The 15,024-nt window shown below is 35.5% G+C and overlaps 1 protein-coding gene across 1 annotated transcript in view; it reads right to left on the bottom strand.

Annotated features, from left to right (window-relative positions):
* Positions 1-1,079: 1,079 nt before the first annotated feature.
* LOC110028376 overlaps positions 1,080-15,024 on the bottom strand; it is a 20,619-nt gene continuing 6,674 nt past the window's right edge. Inside the window, exons 4-6 of the mRNA XM_020730207.1 lie at positions 7,012-7,184; positions 6,775-6,871; positions 1,080-1,401 (exon numbers count right to left, since the gene is read on the bottom strand). Of these exons, the coding sequence (XP_020585866.1) occupies positions 1,288-1,401; positions 6,775-6,871; positions 7,012-7,184 (384 nt within the window). The 3' untranslated portion in view covers positions 1,080-1,287. The remainder of the gene's footprint in view (positions 1,402-6,774; positions 6,872-7,011; positions 7,185-15,024) is intronic.

The following is a 15,024-nucleotide window of genomic DNA, read 5'->3' as shown; positions in this document are numbered from 1 at the left end:
ATATTATTAATATAATAATACATTATTATCAAATCTATAATTAAATAAATATTATATAAATATATAATATATAATACAAGTTATTAACAAGCTTAATATCGAGTATGTAACAAGTTGTTCAACTACAAACAAATTTATTCATGAACTTAAATGAACAAGTTCGATAACATTTGTGTTTTGTTCGTTTTAGCTTCAAGTTCTTTAAAAATTATTCAAACTTATTTATTTACTAATTTGATCGAACGCGATCGGGCCTTAGTCGAGTCAACTTCAAGTTATGACCCCATACAAATATTTGGGCCTGAAATTAGATTAATATATGAATCCTCCACGCATACAACCAAAAAAAAATCAATTTTTTTTGGTGCGGACGTCTGGCACAAGTAAAGCATAAAGATTTACGATTTAAATGCTAATATTAAAAGTCAAAATAATTATTATTTGTATAAATAGAAAGTTAGCTAAATATAAGAAACATAAAGATAATTCTTTCACCATGTTACCATTTAAAGCCGTTTTTAGGACAAAAAAGAAGGGTTCATTAAATTCGACAAAATTCTGAGGGTCAGTTTGGGGCGGTGGTGCAACACTACACCGAAGAAGTTTTATTCATTAAGATAAACTACATTTGGAAAGTCTTTTTAAAATGCTGCTGCTGAAACTTACATTTTCGCACTACTCCCGGGTAGGTGTGATGACAGCTTTCTAGCTACGTTCTGACTTAAAAAAAAAAAAGAAAAAACTTGTGTCTGCCACCTAAACTTTTTTAGCATCAGATTATTATTCAACATTCCTCTCAAAAAGACCCGAATAGTTTTAAAATCAAATTTATGACAAAAAAATAAAATAATGAATTAAAACTATACATCGAGATTCATATGGGATTCATTTGGAACAGCTATAACATTTTTTTTATTTTTTTTTGTAAAAATTATTGTAAATCTATTTAAGAGAGAAATTACAAAAATTTATTTTTTAGAAAATCAGACAATAAACGCAATGCACATAGAAAGATATTATTACAAACATACCCTAAAACTTAAAAAAAAATAAATAAAAATAAAAATAAAATAAAAAATACTCATCATTTTGCACCCCTAAATCTAAAAATATCTTATATATTGATTACATCATGCACATATACAAGTAAACATGATTTGTACGAGAGCCTTTTCGTCCACATTGGGGTTGAATTGAAAAACATAAAAATATATAAACCTTAGGACATAAAGGCTAAAATCCCCTCCCAGTGTAGGTTAAAACAGGTAGAAAACATGTGTGCAGACCCTAAAGGAGCCCACCATCTTCATCTCCCATGCAGGACAGAGAGAAGGGGGCAATCGCTACATTGAAAGTTGATGATCCAACCATATCAATATGCTTCATCTCAAAATCACCTTCCTATATTTATTTTCAGGAAAAAAACCAAATCAGTAAATTGTGTTGTTATCAAAATGAAAAAAAAAAAAAAAAAAAAAAGGAAGATTTACATGGATGCCACTAAAAAAAAAAAAAAAAGAAAGGAAGATTTACGCACATATCGCTCAATTCTTAAAAAACAAATTTAGATTTTTTACGTACTATGTTAAGACATAAAGTCTCGTATTGTTCGTGAGTGCATACAATCCGGTAAAGACCTTGTATCACAGAGAGAATATTAAAGAGACGGATGAATGCGAGTCCTGAGAGAAAACCTTAGAGAATGTATTGAGTTTTCCGGAAAAGCCTAAACCCTTGTAGGTTCCTTAAATTACAACATTTTAGAGAGAGAAATAAATCGAGATTCCCTGAAAAAGAACCTCCTCCTTTACACCTTTTGACTTCCCTTTTAAACACAAGAGTGAAAAACAATAAAATCACAAATAGACTCATTTTGTATTGCACAGTGCCCTTCCCCGGGGTCTTTAATGAAAAGATAGTGATGTCAGTGTCAGGCGGTGCTGGTATGATGTCCATCTCTGGTGTCTGCTTGAAAAGACTAAGTTGTAAATGTCGAGTGAAGCTTTCAATGATTGATTGACAGATGTTCTTAATAATCATGATGATTTTCTCCGATAGCTACCCTCACATAAGGGGGCTAGACCTTATTTTCGAGAGGAATGAATACAACAATTTTGCTAGATGGGCTTAATTCAACCGCTTCAAAAGGTGGACTTGATTCAACCGCTTCAGTGGATGGGCTCGATTTAGCCATTTCAGTGGATGGGCTCAATTCAACCATTTCAGCAAGAACGCTCATATGAACCACATCAACAGGTGGGCTCGATTTTACAACGTCGGCATGGGGCCTTAGTTCAGCAAAATAAGTAAAAAAAAAAAATTATATAATCGTATTTGTGTATAAATTTAGTTCATCAATTATCTCGACTCTTCGACGGGACATCTACAAGAAGAACGGGAGAATGAATCTTGTTTCTTGTCTAACATTTTCCTTCAGAGATCTTCGAGGCGAGAATGCAACATGTCTTGGGAATCGAGCCAGTCTAACCTAAAATTCTTATCAGTAGTCATAAGTTGTTTTATCAAAAATGATTTCAGATCTGGGGTGAAAGCTGACCAAGTGAACGATATCTAATTGACTCGGACTGATAAAAATATTTATATCCTAAACAATGAATCAATGTAAGAAGCTCAAATCCATGTCATAGAGGAACATTGGACAAAAAATCATTATCTTAAAAAGTAGCATCATCACATTTATATTAATCTGCTACGTCATCAACAAATTTCCAACATCCAATGTGAATCTCGATGCATGGCATTGATCTCGATGCACTTTTTTTTAGCAAGAATCATTCAAATTTTAATAAAAAATCATCCGGAAAGCATATTTCAACAAACTTACAGTTAAATTGTCTGGCTCTACGAGACAGACATAATGACACCAAAATCGATCCAATACGAGTCAAATCAAGCACATATGAAGACATTAAATCACTTTTGGAAGCTTTCAAGGCATTTTTTTAAGTTCAAACTGATGTTGAATCTGACGAGCTTATGTTCGAATCGAGCGTCTTGACAAGACGAATCCAACGAACACTAGATCGCTCAATTCATCATTAAAGCACTCAAATGTCCATCAAACGCTGTTTGATCAATCTGATCAAAAGAAACTTTTTGGATCGTCCAATTAAAGTAATTCATATTATTGCTATAGTTGTAGTCGAGACACTATAAATAGAGTTTCATCCTCTCATGAAAAAAGAAAAGAGAGCTTGAGTCTTGAGAAAGAGCTGAAGTCCAGCAACACTCCTGCCATTATCGACCACCGCCGACCGCCGTCATCCACCTCCGATTGTGGTCGATTGCAGTCGATCACCGTAGAACACCACCTGACGACTGTCGTCGATCGCTATTGGTAGTCGCTAGTTCTTTGCAACAAGTTCATCCACACGTCGACATTGTGACTTGGGAGACCAAGTAACCATTTTTCCGTCTGTGAGATAAGTGATTGCAACTATAATCATCATATTATGTAGCAATTTTCAGCTGGATCAGGCCTCATAATTTTTCCTTTTACGAGTTTTTCACGTTAAAATTTTTGGTGTTAGTAATTGTTGTTTTCTCTCTTCTGAGTGTGTACTGAATCTGCGTACCACACTAAGACAATAATATATTACTTTACTGACACAAATTTTCTAGCACACCAGTTTAGCACCAATGTGGGAATAAAACATTCTTATCACTGAAGTACTTGCGAGACTTGCTGCATGACCACCAGAAGAAATCTCGCAACAACGGAGAATCTCGTTCCAACACCTATTATTCAAGAAGGAAGTCGCGAAGCTAAGGGTGCCAAGCCTCTACATCCTCCCACTCTGAAAGATGTCATCCCAGTAACAAAGGTGGCTCAAGTCCTTCTATGGAAAACCGAGTACGCAAGAAGAAGGCATCTCAACTGAGGATTCTACAACTCCTACGTGGGGAGCGACAATTGCAACACAATAGAACTTACTACCAGTTCAACATTCAACAGGAACTACCTGTCACCGGGTGCTCTCCCCGTGATGAAACAATTCCCCTGTCGAGATGGGACGCTGATCTCCTCGACATTACAAGTTTCACTCAAATGTCTCATGTGACTCACCTATCACCGCCCAGCCTTACTATCGCTTCTGCTAATATCATCCGTGATGAGCTAGAATGCCTGGTTCGGGAAGAGTTCCCTCTGGATAAAAGGGATCACTTCCTCGCTCGCCATAACTTCCAAGAATCCTCTCCTTTGGCTGATGCAGTTCTCCGCCACCCTATTCCAACGGGCTTCAAACTCCCGAATATCGATGCCTATGAAGGGGTAACTGACCCATACGAGCACGTCGACCATTATCGAACCATCATGCATATTCATTGTGTCTCTAATGCACTTCTCTATCAAGTGTTCTTTGCGACTCTCAAGGTTTAAGCTTGCACATGGTTTTACTCCCTACATGGAGACACCATCAACACATTCAATGTGTTTGTCAGACTATTTGTAGATAATTCATAGCAAATAGAAGGATCATCAAAGATTTATCCCACTTATCGGGTGTTTGCTAGAATGAGGGGGAATCTCTCAAGAAATACTTTTGCAGGTTCTTCATTGAAGCCTGCTAGATTCCAGGAGTGGATCCAAAGTTACTGAGATGAGTCTTTCTTTGAGAGCTCTGCCCAGTACTTGTCTACTCATCACTAATATGGGAGACAGTTCGTTCTTACCTCGATCTTGTCCATCATGTTGAAGCTCAAATCTCGGCAGATGCTATCAGTGCACATAAGGTACAATTCAAGCGATTAGGGGACAAGCGCAAGAATAACACCAGGCATACCGATTAAATTTCACAAAGAAAAAAGTTTGAACCACAGGTGAATCATGAGCCTTGATCAGAAAAAAATACATGTCACTCAACACATTACGTATCAACATCTTAATGACCATCAAGGATGAAGAGGTGTCAAGTGGCCAAGTCCGTTAAAAAATCTAAATGAATAGAGACCAGTCTCAATATTGTAATTTCCACCAAGCGAAAGAACAAGTAACAAAAAGATGTTTTCAACTAAATAAAGAAATTGAACGTCTGATACGCCAATGCCGCTTAGGTCACTACTTACAAGAACGAGGTGAGGGGAACTAGAAGAAAATCATCGAGGTTATCGATGAGAAGTACAACTCCAAATTATCTTACTTGAGTAAATGACTAACCTATAAAATTTTATTTTTATTCTAGTAAAATTTTCATGTTGTTTTCAAAATACCATAAAGACCAACAAGAACTGACGCAAACGTTACAAAAGATATCGCTGCCACATAAGCATAAAAATATTCCCCTCAAAGCGTGGCGGGAAAACTCTAGCATTTTTTTCATCTTCACTGGAATGCGAAATAGCAACAACAAGATCTCAAGTCACCTGTTGGGCATGGACGGAATTAACTTTCTTCATCTCACTAATGTGAAATAAGATCCTGTTGATTGTCTGTTATGCAAGACGAAGAAAATTAACTTTCTTCATCTCACTAATGTGAAAGAAGATCCTGTTGATTGTCTGTTATGCAAGACGAAGATGACTTTCTCCTACATTACAACACAAGAAGATCTCGTTGCTCGTCTGCTACGTCAGACGGGGACATTTTTCTGCACTGTAATGTAAAAGATCACGTTGCTTGTCTGTTACGCAAGAAGAGAACACTTTCTTCTTTTGGGACGCTGATTAGCCGCATATGAATCAAGGAAACTCTACTCTCCACTCTCCCTCTTTTACTCCTCTCACTTGTGAATTTTTCTTTAATTAATGATCTCTATTTATAGTCTTAGAAAGAAGCCTAACATTAAAAGCAATTGGATTTAAACAAAGAAAATGGAGAAAAAACTGAATTTTTTTCATATTCCCACTTTTTAACCATCAAATTCCCTCATTATAACTAAAAAATAGTAATGGCAACAAATAAAAATAAATAAATAAATTTTTCCTCGTTGTTCCACCTTCTGAATTCCTGTCATCTTGGCTTTATCTTGGCTTCCAATTCTCGACGACCACCGTTCCAATTCCGGCCTTCCGCATTCCTTGTGATCCATGTGTGTGTGTGTGTGTGTGTGTGTTTGCGCGCGCGCGCTCCTTAGCCTGACTCATTGGTTGCGGCATTTGGTGTAAGTCCCTCGGGTCGTGGGTTCGATACCTAGGAGCATAGGATCGAATTGCACATCTTTCTGGAAGGGGAGTCCGCCCCTCAGCCAGACTGCGGTGATCGGTGATCAACCTTTATAAATATCTATATATATAGCTTGAGGTTATTATAAGAGTCTCAATCATCCCTAATGCACCTAACAATTCGAGTAACTCACCCCACACTAGCGGGGATTCAAACCCTTACATATAATAATTTACACATCATCAATAAGGAGCATTAAGTAGGCTTCATTTGTCTATGGATTATTTTCTGATATATCCAATAAATAATAGGGTTCTAGACACATTTGATGTGGACTATCAACCGATCAAGTGACTAACTCAAATAAGTAAACTTAATTTCATTAAGTATGATTGACTCAAATTTGTAACCCTAAGAGTTACTTAAATAGCATTTCATATTTGATATAACTGACAATAGAAAATGAAACCCTTGAGTTTAAAAAAAGTATATTCTGCCTCGAAAGCAACCAAAATGGGGCCTAAAGGGAAATAAGGAATATATACTTATAATAGCTACAATGAACCACTTAATGCTCTCAATTGGACCTTATTTAGAAGATAGCAAATGCCTTAATATTCAAAAAGAGGGATATTATAGAGCAAACTTACCATTCTTCCATTAGGAGTACTCAAGGGACAGGCAGAAGAGTACTCAAATCCAGTATTTGGAAGTATCACAGGTTGTTCTCCTATAACGCCAACTCCCCTGCCAAAGAAATAGGAAGCTCCAGTTCAATTAGTTATAACACAAGCCATGAGCAGAGGAAACAAGAAAGGCTTCAGCAAATAGATATTAAAAATCTGAAATTCAGTCTAAGAAGCACGAAGTGAAAATGGAATATAGACCAGATGTTCTCGGTTCTCTCGTTGCCGTCAGTTATGATCCAGTGCCGTCTAAGGATTTGTACAGGATGCTCAGAATTATTAGTGATTCGAATTCTATAAGCAAAGAAGTACTGCCCTTTTGATGGTTGGCTTCTGCTCTCAATATACACACTCCTTACTTGCACCCGTATACCCTGTTTTTTATCAATGAAAAACATGTAAGTATTGCGTGTTTGCAAGAAAAGACCTTTTTTTATTACTATTTGCAACCATTCATGGCTAATTTTTAGAATCATGGAACAAACTATCTGCCTTAGTTAATTTGCCAAATAACTGCTGCCAAGTAAGTTCATTGAAGGGGATGAAACCAATTCATGGGCCTCCCGCCATCATGGAGAAATAAGTAGACTAAAACTACTATCAAGCAGCCTTCTCGGAGTAAGGAAAACTGAGGTTGGAGACTTGATACAGTCAACAGTAACACTAACGTAGCATTCATAATAATTACCATCATAAGTCGTTTCATTTAATATTTGTTTCCTTACCAAAACATAAGATTATAAAGTGTTCAACATGTGTCAACACGAACATGCATTCTGTAGGACATTAAAACGTGCCAAATATAGGAAAAAATATACTCTACATTTTAATAATAAAAAAAACTTCAATAAAACTTGTGTGGGACATGGCAGATACACTACGGCTAGTTGCGATTTTTAAGTAGATTTGAGCCAAACCTTCTCTCTTAACGAACAATAGCTCGAGCTTAAAGTATATGGCCTCCAAAAATAGTTACAAGGGTCAAACTGCCAAAAAAAAGGAACAAGCAAAAACAAAACTCCCCATTTCTTAGAAGACCAGAATAATGCCACTTATGCTACAACTCATTGGCTTTTTTTCTTCTTCAAACTTTGCACATCAGATATTTATGTAGAAATATATCTGTAATAGTAGAGTTTATCGTTAATATCTTCTGAGTTTATGAAAAGATGAGACTGTGATTTTAGTCCTATTAGTCATATTTTATTCACGAATCTGATAACATTGAAGTTAATTTTTATCTTTACATCAGCTTAGAAGTATATATTTTCAAATATTCTGCTTTACATCCTTTCATGCAAAATTGAGAATCCAGCAGGTTTCTGTTCAAGCAGCAGCCATATTAACATGAAAAATGACAAAGCAACCTAACCATCATGAACAAAATGATTAGCCTTATTACCAGGAATTGTGGTTGCCTTCTATATCCTTCTACTTAAGGGTCCATTTGTTTCAGCTTTTCAGCCTGCTTTGGGACCGAGTTCACTAATAAATTGTTTGATTTGTGCTTCCTAAACTTGCTGTTACAAACATGTGGCAGTGACTCTTCTCCCTCACGAACGCACTTGGGAGACCGCATCCGGAGTTGGAGCCTCGCGCTCCCCTGTTTTACCCCGCTAAAGTTTTGGTGGGTCATGAATTTTGGCAGGATTTGTTGTTTGGTATGCCAAAGTTACTTTGATTTCCATGCTAAATACATATTAATTTCATTCAGATGCAAGATTTTTTCACTTTTTCTATAAATAACGAAATCTTAATAAATATATATCTACACACACACGGAATGAAATTAATATGTATATAGCATATATATTTTAAGGACTAAACAAAGCATGTTTAATTTATAATTATTAAAAAGTATTAGGGTTTTTTCTATTTAATTTTATTTAAAAAAAATAACATAAGAGTATTTCAGACATTTATTCACTGACAACACTTTTAAAACTATATTTTTCAAACTAACCAACACTATTGAAACACCAGCTTCTGAACAACTGATTTTCTATACCAACTTTTGAATTGATATTTCGTATAGCCACAAGCCGAAACAAAAGCACCCTGAGTTGATCCCAAAAAGTTGGGTAAAGCAATGGACATTGATAGAGAACATGAAATCAAAAGAGGGTCAAGGTTGGCCTTGGATTGAATACACAAGTGTTCAAACTCATTTTCAACTTAAAAAGATTAATAAAGCATTTTTCAACCGTTCAATGTATGATAAAACCAACATTATCGATTTCTTAACCATTTTCAATTGAGAGCTCTCAATCAACCACTAGCAAAAGTTTTCATCATCATCAAGTATTACACACTAAGAGCCCCATTCAACAAGATGGAGCCATCATGGCAGTCAAACCTCTTAAAACTTACTCAACCTTGATAGAAGGGGCCCTAATCCATGGGAGCCACAAACTGCATAAATCACTCAATCTTAGTCAAACCTTTGGGTGTAACACCATTCGTAACAATATTTTCTAAATTCAATTCAGAAGCATCATTAAGAGCAAGCACTATGCACCACAACCAAACAAACATGAGATCAAGCATGGAAAGGAAAAAGAGGCATAAAAAATTATATAGTTGGCTTCAACTGTTCTTATATCGATAAGAAAATACAAATATTGATGACGTAAACCTCGAGGCTCTATTTACAAATTGCAACCCCAAGCACCTTTAAAAGGGAGTCTTCTTCCTAAAAAATAAAGGAGCAAGGATAAAAGGAAGGTCAAGATACAAAACCTGAAACTCTAAAAAAAGGCTATTGATAGATAATCGGTCATACCAAGGATAAATAATGAAAAGCACACCTTGAATTGTTCCCTAATAAATACAAAAGGATGAATAAAATAGGACTACTACTGCAAACAATACCATGCTGAGCTCATCTCTGATGGCCAGGACTACTACATTTGTGCAAACAATACCATGCTGAGCTCATCTCTGATGGCAATATTAAAGAATATAATGAAAGGGCCATAATCCCATGTGAAAACATGAGAGGAGTTCGACCTAAGAATATAAGTCAAGTGTGAGCTTAATGCCATCAAGGCATCAACATCTTGAAAAAATAAGACTACTACTTTGTGGCAAACAACAAGTGTTGTAGAAAATTTTTAATTTTGCTTATTAGGCCTACCATGAAAGAAAAAAAAAGTTTCATTCCTTTTGTATTGAGCAAAACTAAAGATCTATGATTGTAGAAACTATTGGAAAAGTATGCATTGCTTTTCTTGGAGGTTTAGGGCATGCCACCAAAATGACTTGCAGGGTATGATATCTAGTTGATCTCAAATGTGCCACTACCAAACCTTCCAAGGTATTAGAAGAGAGTGAAGTGATTATAAAATATGTTGCACAGTCAAAGAATGCGGTTATTTATGTGAAAACCCTTAAGTGGAATGAAACCGAACACTTAAAAATTGAGGTGCCTTTTGGTGTAATGGTGAAATTTCGCCACAAACTCCAAAGTTAAGTGTACTCACATGAGAGAGCTCCTAAGATGGGTGACCTACTGGGAAGTTATACCAATGAGGCAAGAGCTCCTAAGATGGGTGACCTACTGAGAAGTTATACCAATGAGGCAAAACTATGAGGCCATTAGGCCAAAGCAGACAATATTTCGATGGGTGAGAGTTCGGGTTGTTACAAATGGTATCAGAACATTACATGGGATCTACCTCTTAAGCCCAAGATGCGATAAAAATGCTACATGATGGAAGCCACCTCTAGAATCCTATATGCCTCATGGATTAATCTAGGCTAAGAGCACAGATGAAGATAACGGTTACTTAAGCAATGAATATTGTAAAGCCTCTTAAGTAGAATGAAGCCGAAATCTAAAATATCGATATGCCTTTTGGTGTAATGGTGTAATTCGACAGAAATATCAAAGTTAAGCATGCTCGCATGGGAGCACTCCTAGGAAATTGACCTTTTGTGAAGTTACACCAATGGGGCAAAATCGTGAGGCCATTAAACCAACGTGGACAATATCTCAATGGGTGAGAGTTTGGGCTATTACAATTTAGCCTTGCAATTACCCATTGTGATGGTTTTGAAAAAAGATGATAAACAGAGATAATGTGTCGATAATTGCGCTTAGCAAAATAATAATAAAGAACTATTATCCATTGTCACACATTGACTATATGTTGGATCAATTGAAATCCATTACTATCATCACCAAGCTGGATCTCAAATCTAGCTATACAAAGTGCATATATACACGAAGATTATTTTTAAGTCTAAATGAGGTTGTACAAGTGATTGATTTTATCATTTATAATTTGTAATTTCATATATACATTCATGAGGCTGAGGAATGATGTTCTAGGATTATACTTATGCAACTTCATTATCATCTATCTAAAAGATACCTTGGTCTTCCACAAATTGTAGTAAGAGCAGATGGAACATACTTATGCAACTTCACTATTATCTATCTAAAGGAAGGTTTTTTTAATTCACAAAGAAGTCTCTCCTCTAATTAGGATTTGCAAGGGCAATCGGCAAACTCAATTGATCCAACATAGGTAAAGGCACTCAATAAGCAGCCCAAACCATAGACAACGATTGATATAATAAGTTTCATGGGAGCTTGCCAACATGTCTATAAGTTCATCTATCAGTTTTCAATATTTGCTTCTCCGCCACATTGCTTGAACCAAAACTATTGCCTATTTCTAATAACACCAGAAGCAAAGGATACATTCCATTTGTTGAAAAAAAATGATAAGCAAGACCCACGTGATAGGCTTGCCAAAGTTGCAATAGCTGTTCAATCTAAAGGTTGATGCTAGTAGATAAACAATGAGAGCAGTAATAATGCAGGAAGGGAGACTCGCTACTTATCACTCTTACATATTTTAAAAAGCTCAGAACAACCATCCAACTAGTACAAGAAGTTGGCAGTGCATCAAGTAGTGAAGATTTGACATGCTTATCTTCTGAGAAAAGAGATTGTGGTACATACATAGCATAAACCACTGTAGTATTTGTCTACTCAAACTAAATAAATAGTCAACTCGACATATGAAGTGGGTGAGTTAGCTTAAACAATTCAATATAGTGAGCAAGTATAAAAAGGGAGTAGCAACATAATGGTTGAAATGCTCTCCAAGTCCCTCTAATGCTTTTCTACTCGAGTATTATTACTATGAAGTTTGAGATTACTCTGCAGAAAGAATATCAAGAGCAATTCCATAAGGATAAATATTGGAGGACTTAAAAGAGGAAAACACTTTTAGAGTTTTCTCAAGAAGATAACCATATCTACAAAGGTAACAACGCACATCAAATTCTGTAAACCAATTCCAATGGATGCAAGAAGCCCACACATCCAAGGTAGTGGAAACTTTGAAGTGAAGATGAATGTTTATTGGTCGAACATGCATCAGCTGGATGTAAGTACCTGAAAGGATTATACTCTGTAGAAACACTAAACCCGCAAACAAAGAATCTAGGATTATTCACTTCGTTGGCCTTACCAAGCAGTCCATGGAAAAACATCTTCATGACTTTTCTAGGAGATTTGAAAAAAAAAATCTATAAGGGGTCATGGCTACCTCTATATGGTTGCAAACAAACTTCTAAAAATGGTTATTCTAACCACCTGCAGAAAAACAATCATATCGTGGAGGCCATCAAGCTAATCTATTAGGGGTCATGGCTACCTCTATATGGTTGCGCAGAAAAACAATCATATCGTGGAGGCCATCAAGCTCTTCTAGCATATATGGGAACATTTGGAATTACGTAATTCCATTATACATGATCAAGATAGATAGTTCTAGGAGGCCTTATGACCAGATGGATGCTAAATGAAAAATGAGTATTGCCCTTCATTCTAAGACTGATGTCCAAATGGAGATGGTGAGCAGAATAATTGTATTTTCTATGAGGGTACAACAAGCAGCATCCCAAAACTTAGGACTAAATTCTATCAAAGTTTCACTCATCCAAAACAAAAACATTTGAACCCTACCAAGGGAGCTTGCAACAAAACCTCTTGATCTGCCCGTCTCCATCACCCCCATCATTGATGGTGGGGTAGACGTTGACCAAGAAAGTGCTTAGAGATTTTCATAGACCAATTGCAAAATTTATACATTGGAAGTGAATAAACTGCAATAGACCAAACAAAAATACAAACTCGAGAAAATGAGAAAAAATGTTGAATCCAATCAAGTATTGACATTTTAAAATTCTCAAGAACATCGGAAATAATGATTACTAGTTAAAACTACTGCCATAAGTGGAGACATACTCAGTAGAAAATGTGAATATTTTGAATGCCTTGGAGCCTTTCATGCATGATTGAGTCAGAAAAAAATCCTATTTGCTATGGATGATTCATTTTTAGAATAGGAAGAAATCCTACTTGCCATGGATGATTTATTTTTAGAATAGAAAGTACCTTTAGATTGCATATTCTCCTAGGGTAGAAGACTACCACAATAATACATAAGCAAAAGGAAATATTCTGTGTTGGCATGAAAGGTCATTTATCATGAAAAGCATTCCACACTAACTTTATCTCATTAGGAGCCTTAATTTTACAAGTATTAAATTCTTAAAAAAAAAGGAACCCATTATCTGAGGATCAAGTTTCATAGATAACCATTTAGATCATCTATAACCATAATTTTAGCATTAGATCGTGGAAAGACTAAACAATTCATATCTGCTAAATTTTTATTATTTTGATTCCACAATGGAGATAATCAATGGTGTTGTCTCCTATAACACACTACTAAGATTAAAGCGAAAATCACCAAGAGTCTGCACATGGATCATTAAACAGATGCTTGTTCAATGACCTTGAGACAGGTAGTCTAGTTGACCGAATCAAAATCCATATTATAATAGAAAATTAATGGATTTGAATTTTGAAGTTGATTATGCATGTTTACTTTCTAAAATTCTAAATTAAAACAAAATTACATTGTTATTATCCTTTAATTTTAAATTTATCTAGTTTGTTATTTTATTTATTTAAGATAGGTTACCCTCTTTTGTGAAGTTTGTTTAGGAAATCAATAAGAACGTATCCTAACAGAAATTAACTATAAATAAGTGTAATTATCTGTAATGAACTCAGTTTGGATATCTCCAAAAATCCTTTTTCTTTTCCTTCTATGTTTCTCTCCACCCGAAGTCCAACCCCACACACCTGTGGCTTTTATTATTATAACAAAAGCCAAAGTTTTCCATCTAGCACTCATTGGCAGGTATTGTAGCCAAAGCCAAACCACTCTAATCCCTACAGCACAAGTCATTGATCCTCACTACTATTACCACTTGTACCTTTAGCTGCTACTGCTATGTTTTATACTATTGTCGATGCTTGCTTCTCAACTACTGTTGTTGCTTGCTTCTATTGTTGATGTTCATATCCTTTGTTGCTATTACTGATCCTGGAGCAAACCAATAGTGCAAGAAATAATTATAGCAAGATGATTGCTAACCTAAAATAAAAAAATCAACAAGCAGCAACAAGCCTTTATCCAACAAGATGATTGCTAAGCTAGCAGAGAAAAATTATAATAAAAAATAAAAAGCCATACTAATGAAAAAAGTTCTACCTACAGCAAGAAGACTAGGTTAAGGTGCTCATAATTTGATTCATAAATAAAAGGATTCCTTCAATGAAAATCTTTATCATCTAAGCATCTCATTGGCAACTATACAACAACATTGAATGGTTGGCTAAAGATCAAGTTATTTCTTCTTCAATCATGATAAATGCATCTAACACACTGCATACTACATAAGAAGATGTATATTATAGTAATTATCAAGAAAATAGGATAGCATTTATCGTAACCATATAGTAATATGCAAAGCAATTAATCATAACCATAAAATAGATAAAGTGAATTTTATGTATGGCGGACAAGAATTTAATGAAGCAGTCCAATCTAGCATGAGATTCGGCCTTGCATCATTAGGACTTTCATGAGCCCTCATATAATGCCAGGACAAATCTGAAAGCACGACGCAGGGGTTTTCGGCCAATTGACATAATTTTTCTAGGGTAATTTACATACATACCACCCAATTCGTATGTATTTACATATCTAACACCTAAGCTTTACTTTTCACATTTATACCACCCAAATCTTTTATATCAACCACCCAAATCTTTTATATCACATCAAAAATACCATTATTTTGACTTTTAAAATGTGAAGTACACCTTTTCATGCATAAGTA

The sequence above is a fragment of the Phalaenopsis equestris genome, unplaced genomic scaffold (assembly GCF_001263595.1).
Source record: "Phalaenopsis equestris unplaced genomic scaffold, ASM126359v1 Scaffold000511, whole genome shotgun sequence".
Taxonomy (NCBI): domain Eukaryota; kingdom Viridiplantae; phylum Streptophyta; class Magnoliopsida; order Asparagales; family Orchidaceae; genus Phalaenopsis; species Phalaenopsis equestris.
Note: the sequence above shows the minus strand (reverse complement) of the source record. Positions and strands in the feature narration are given on the sequence as shown.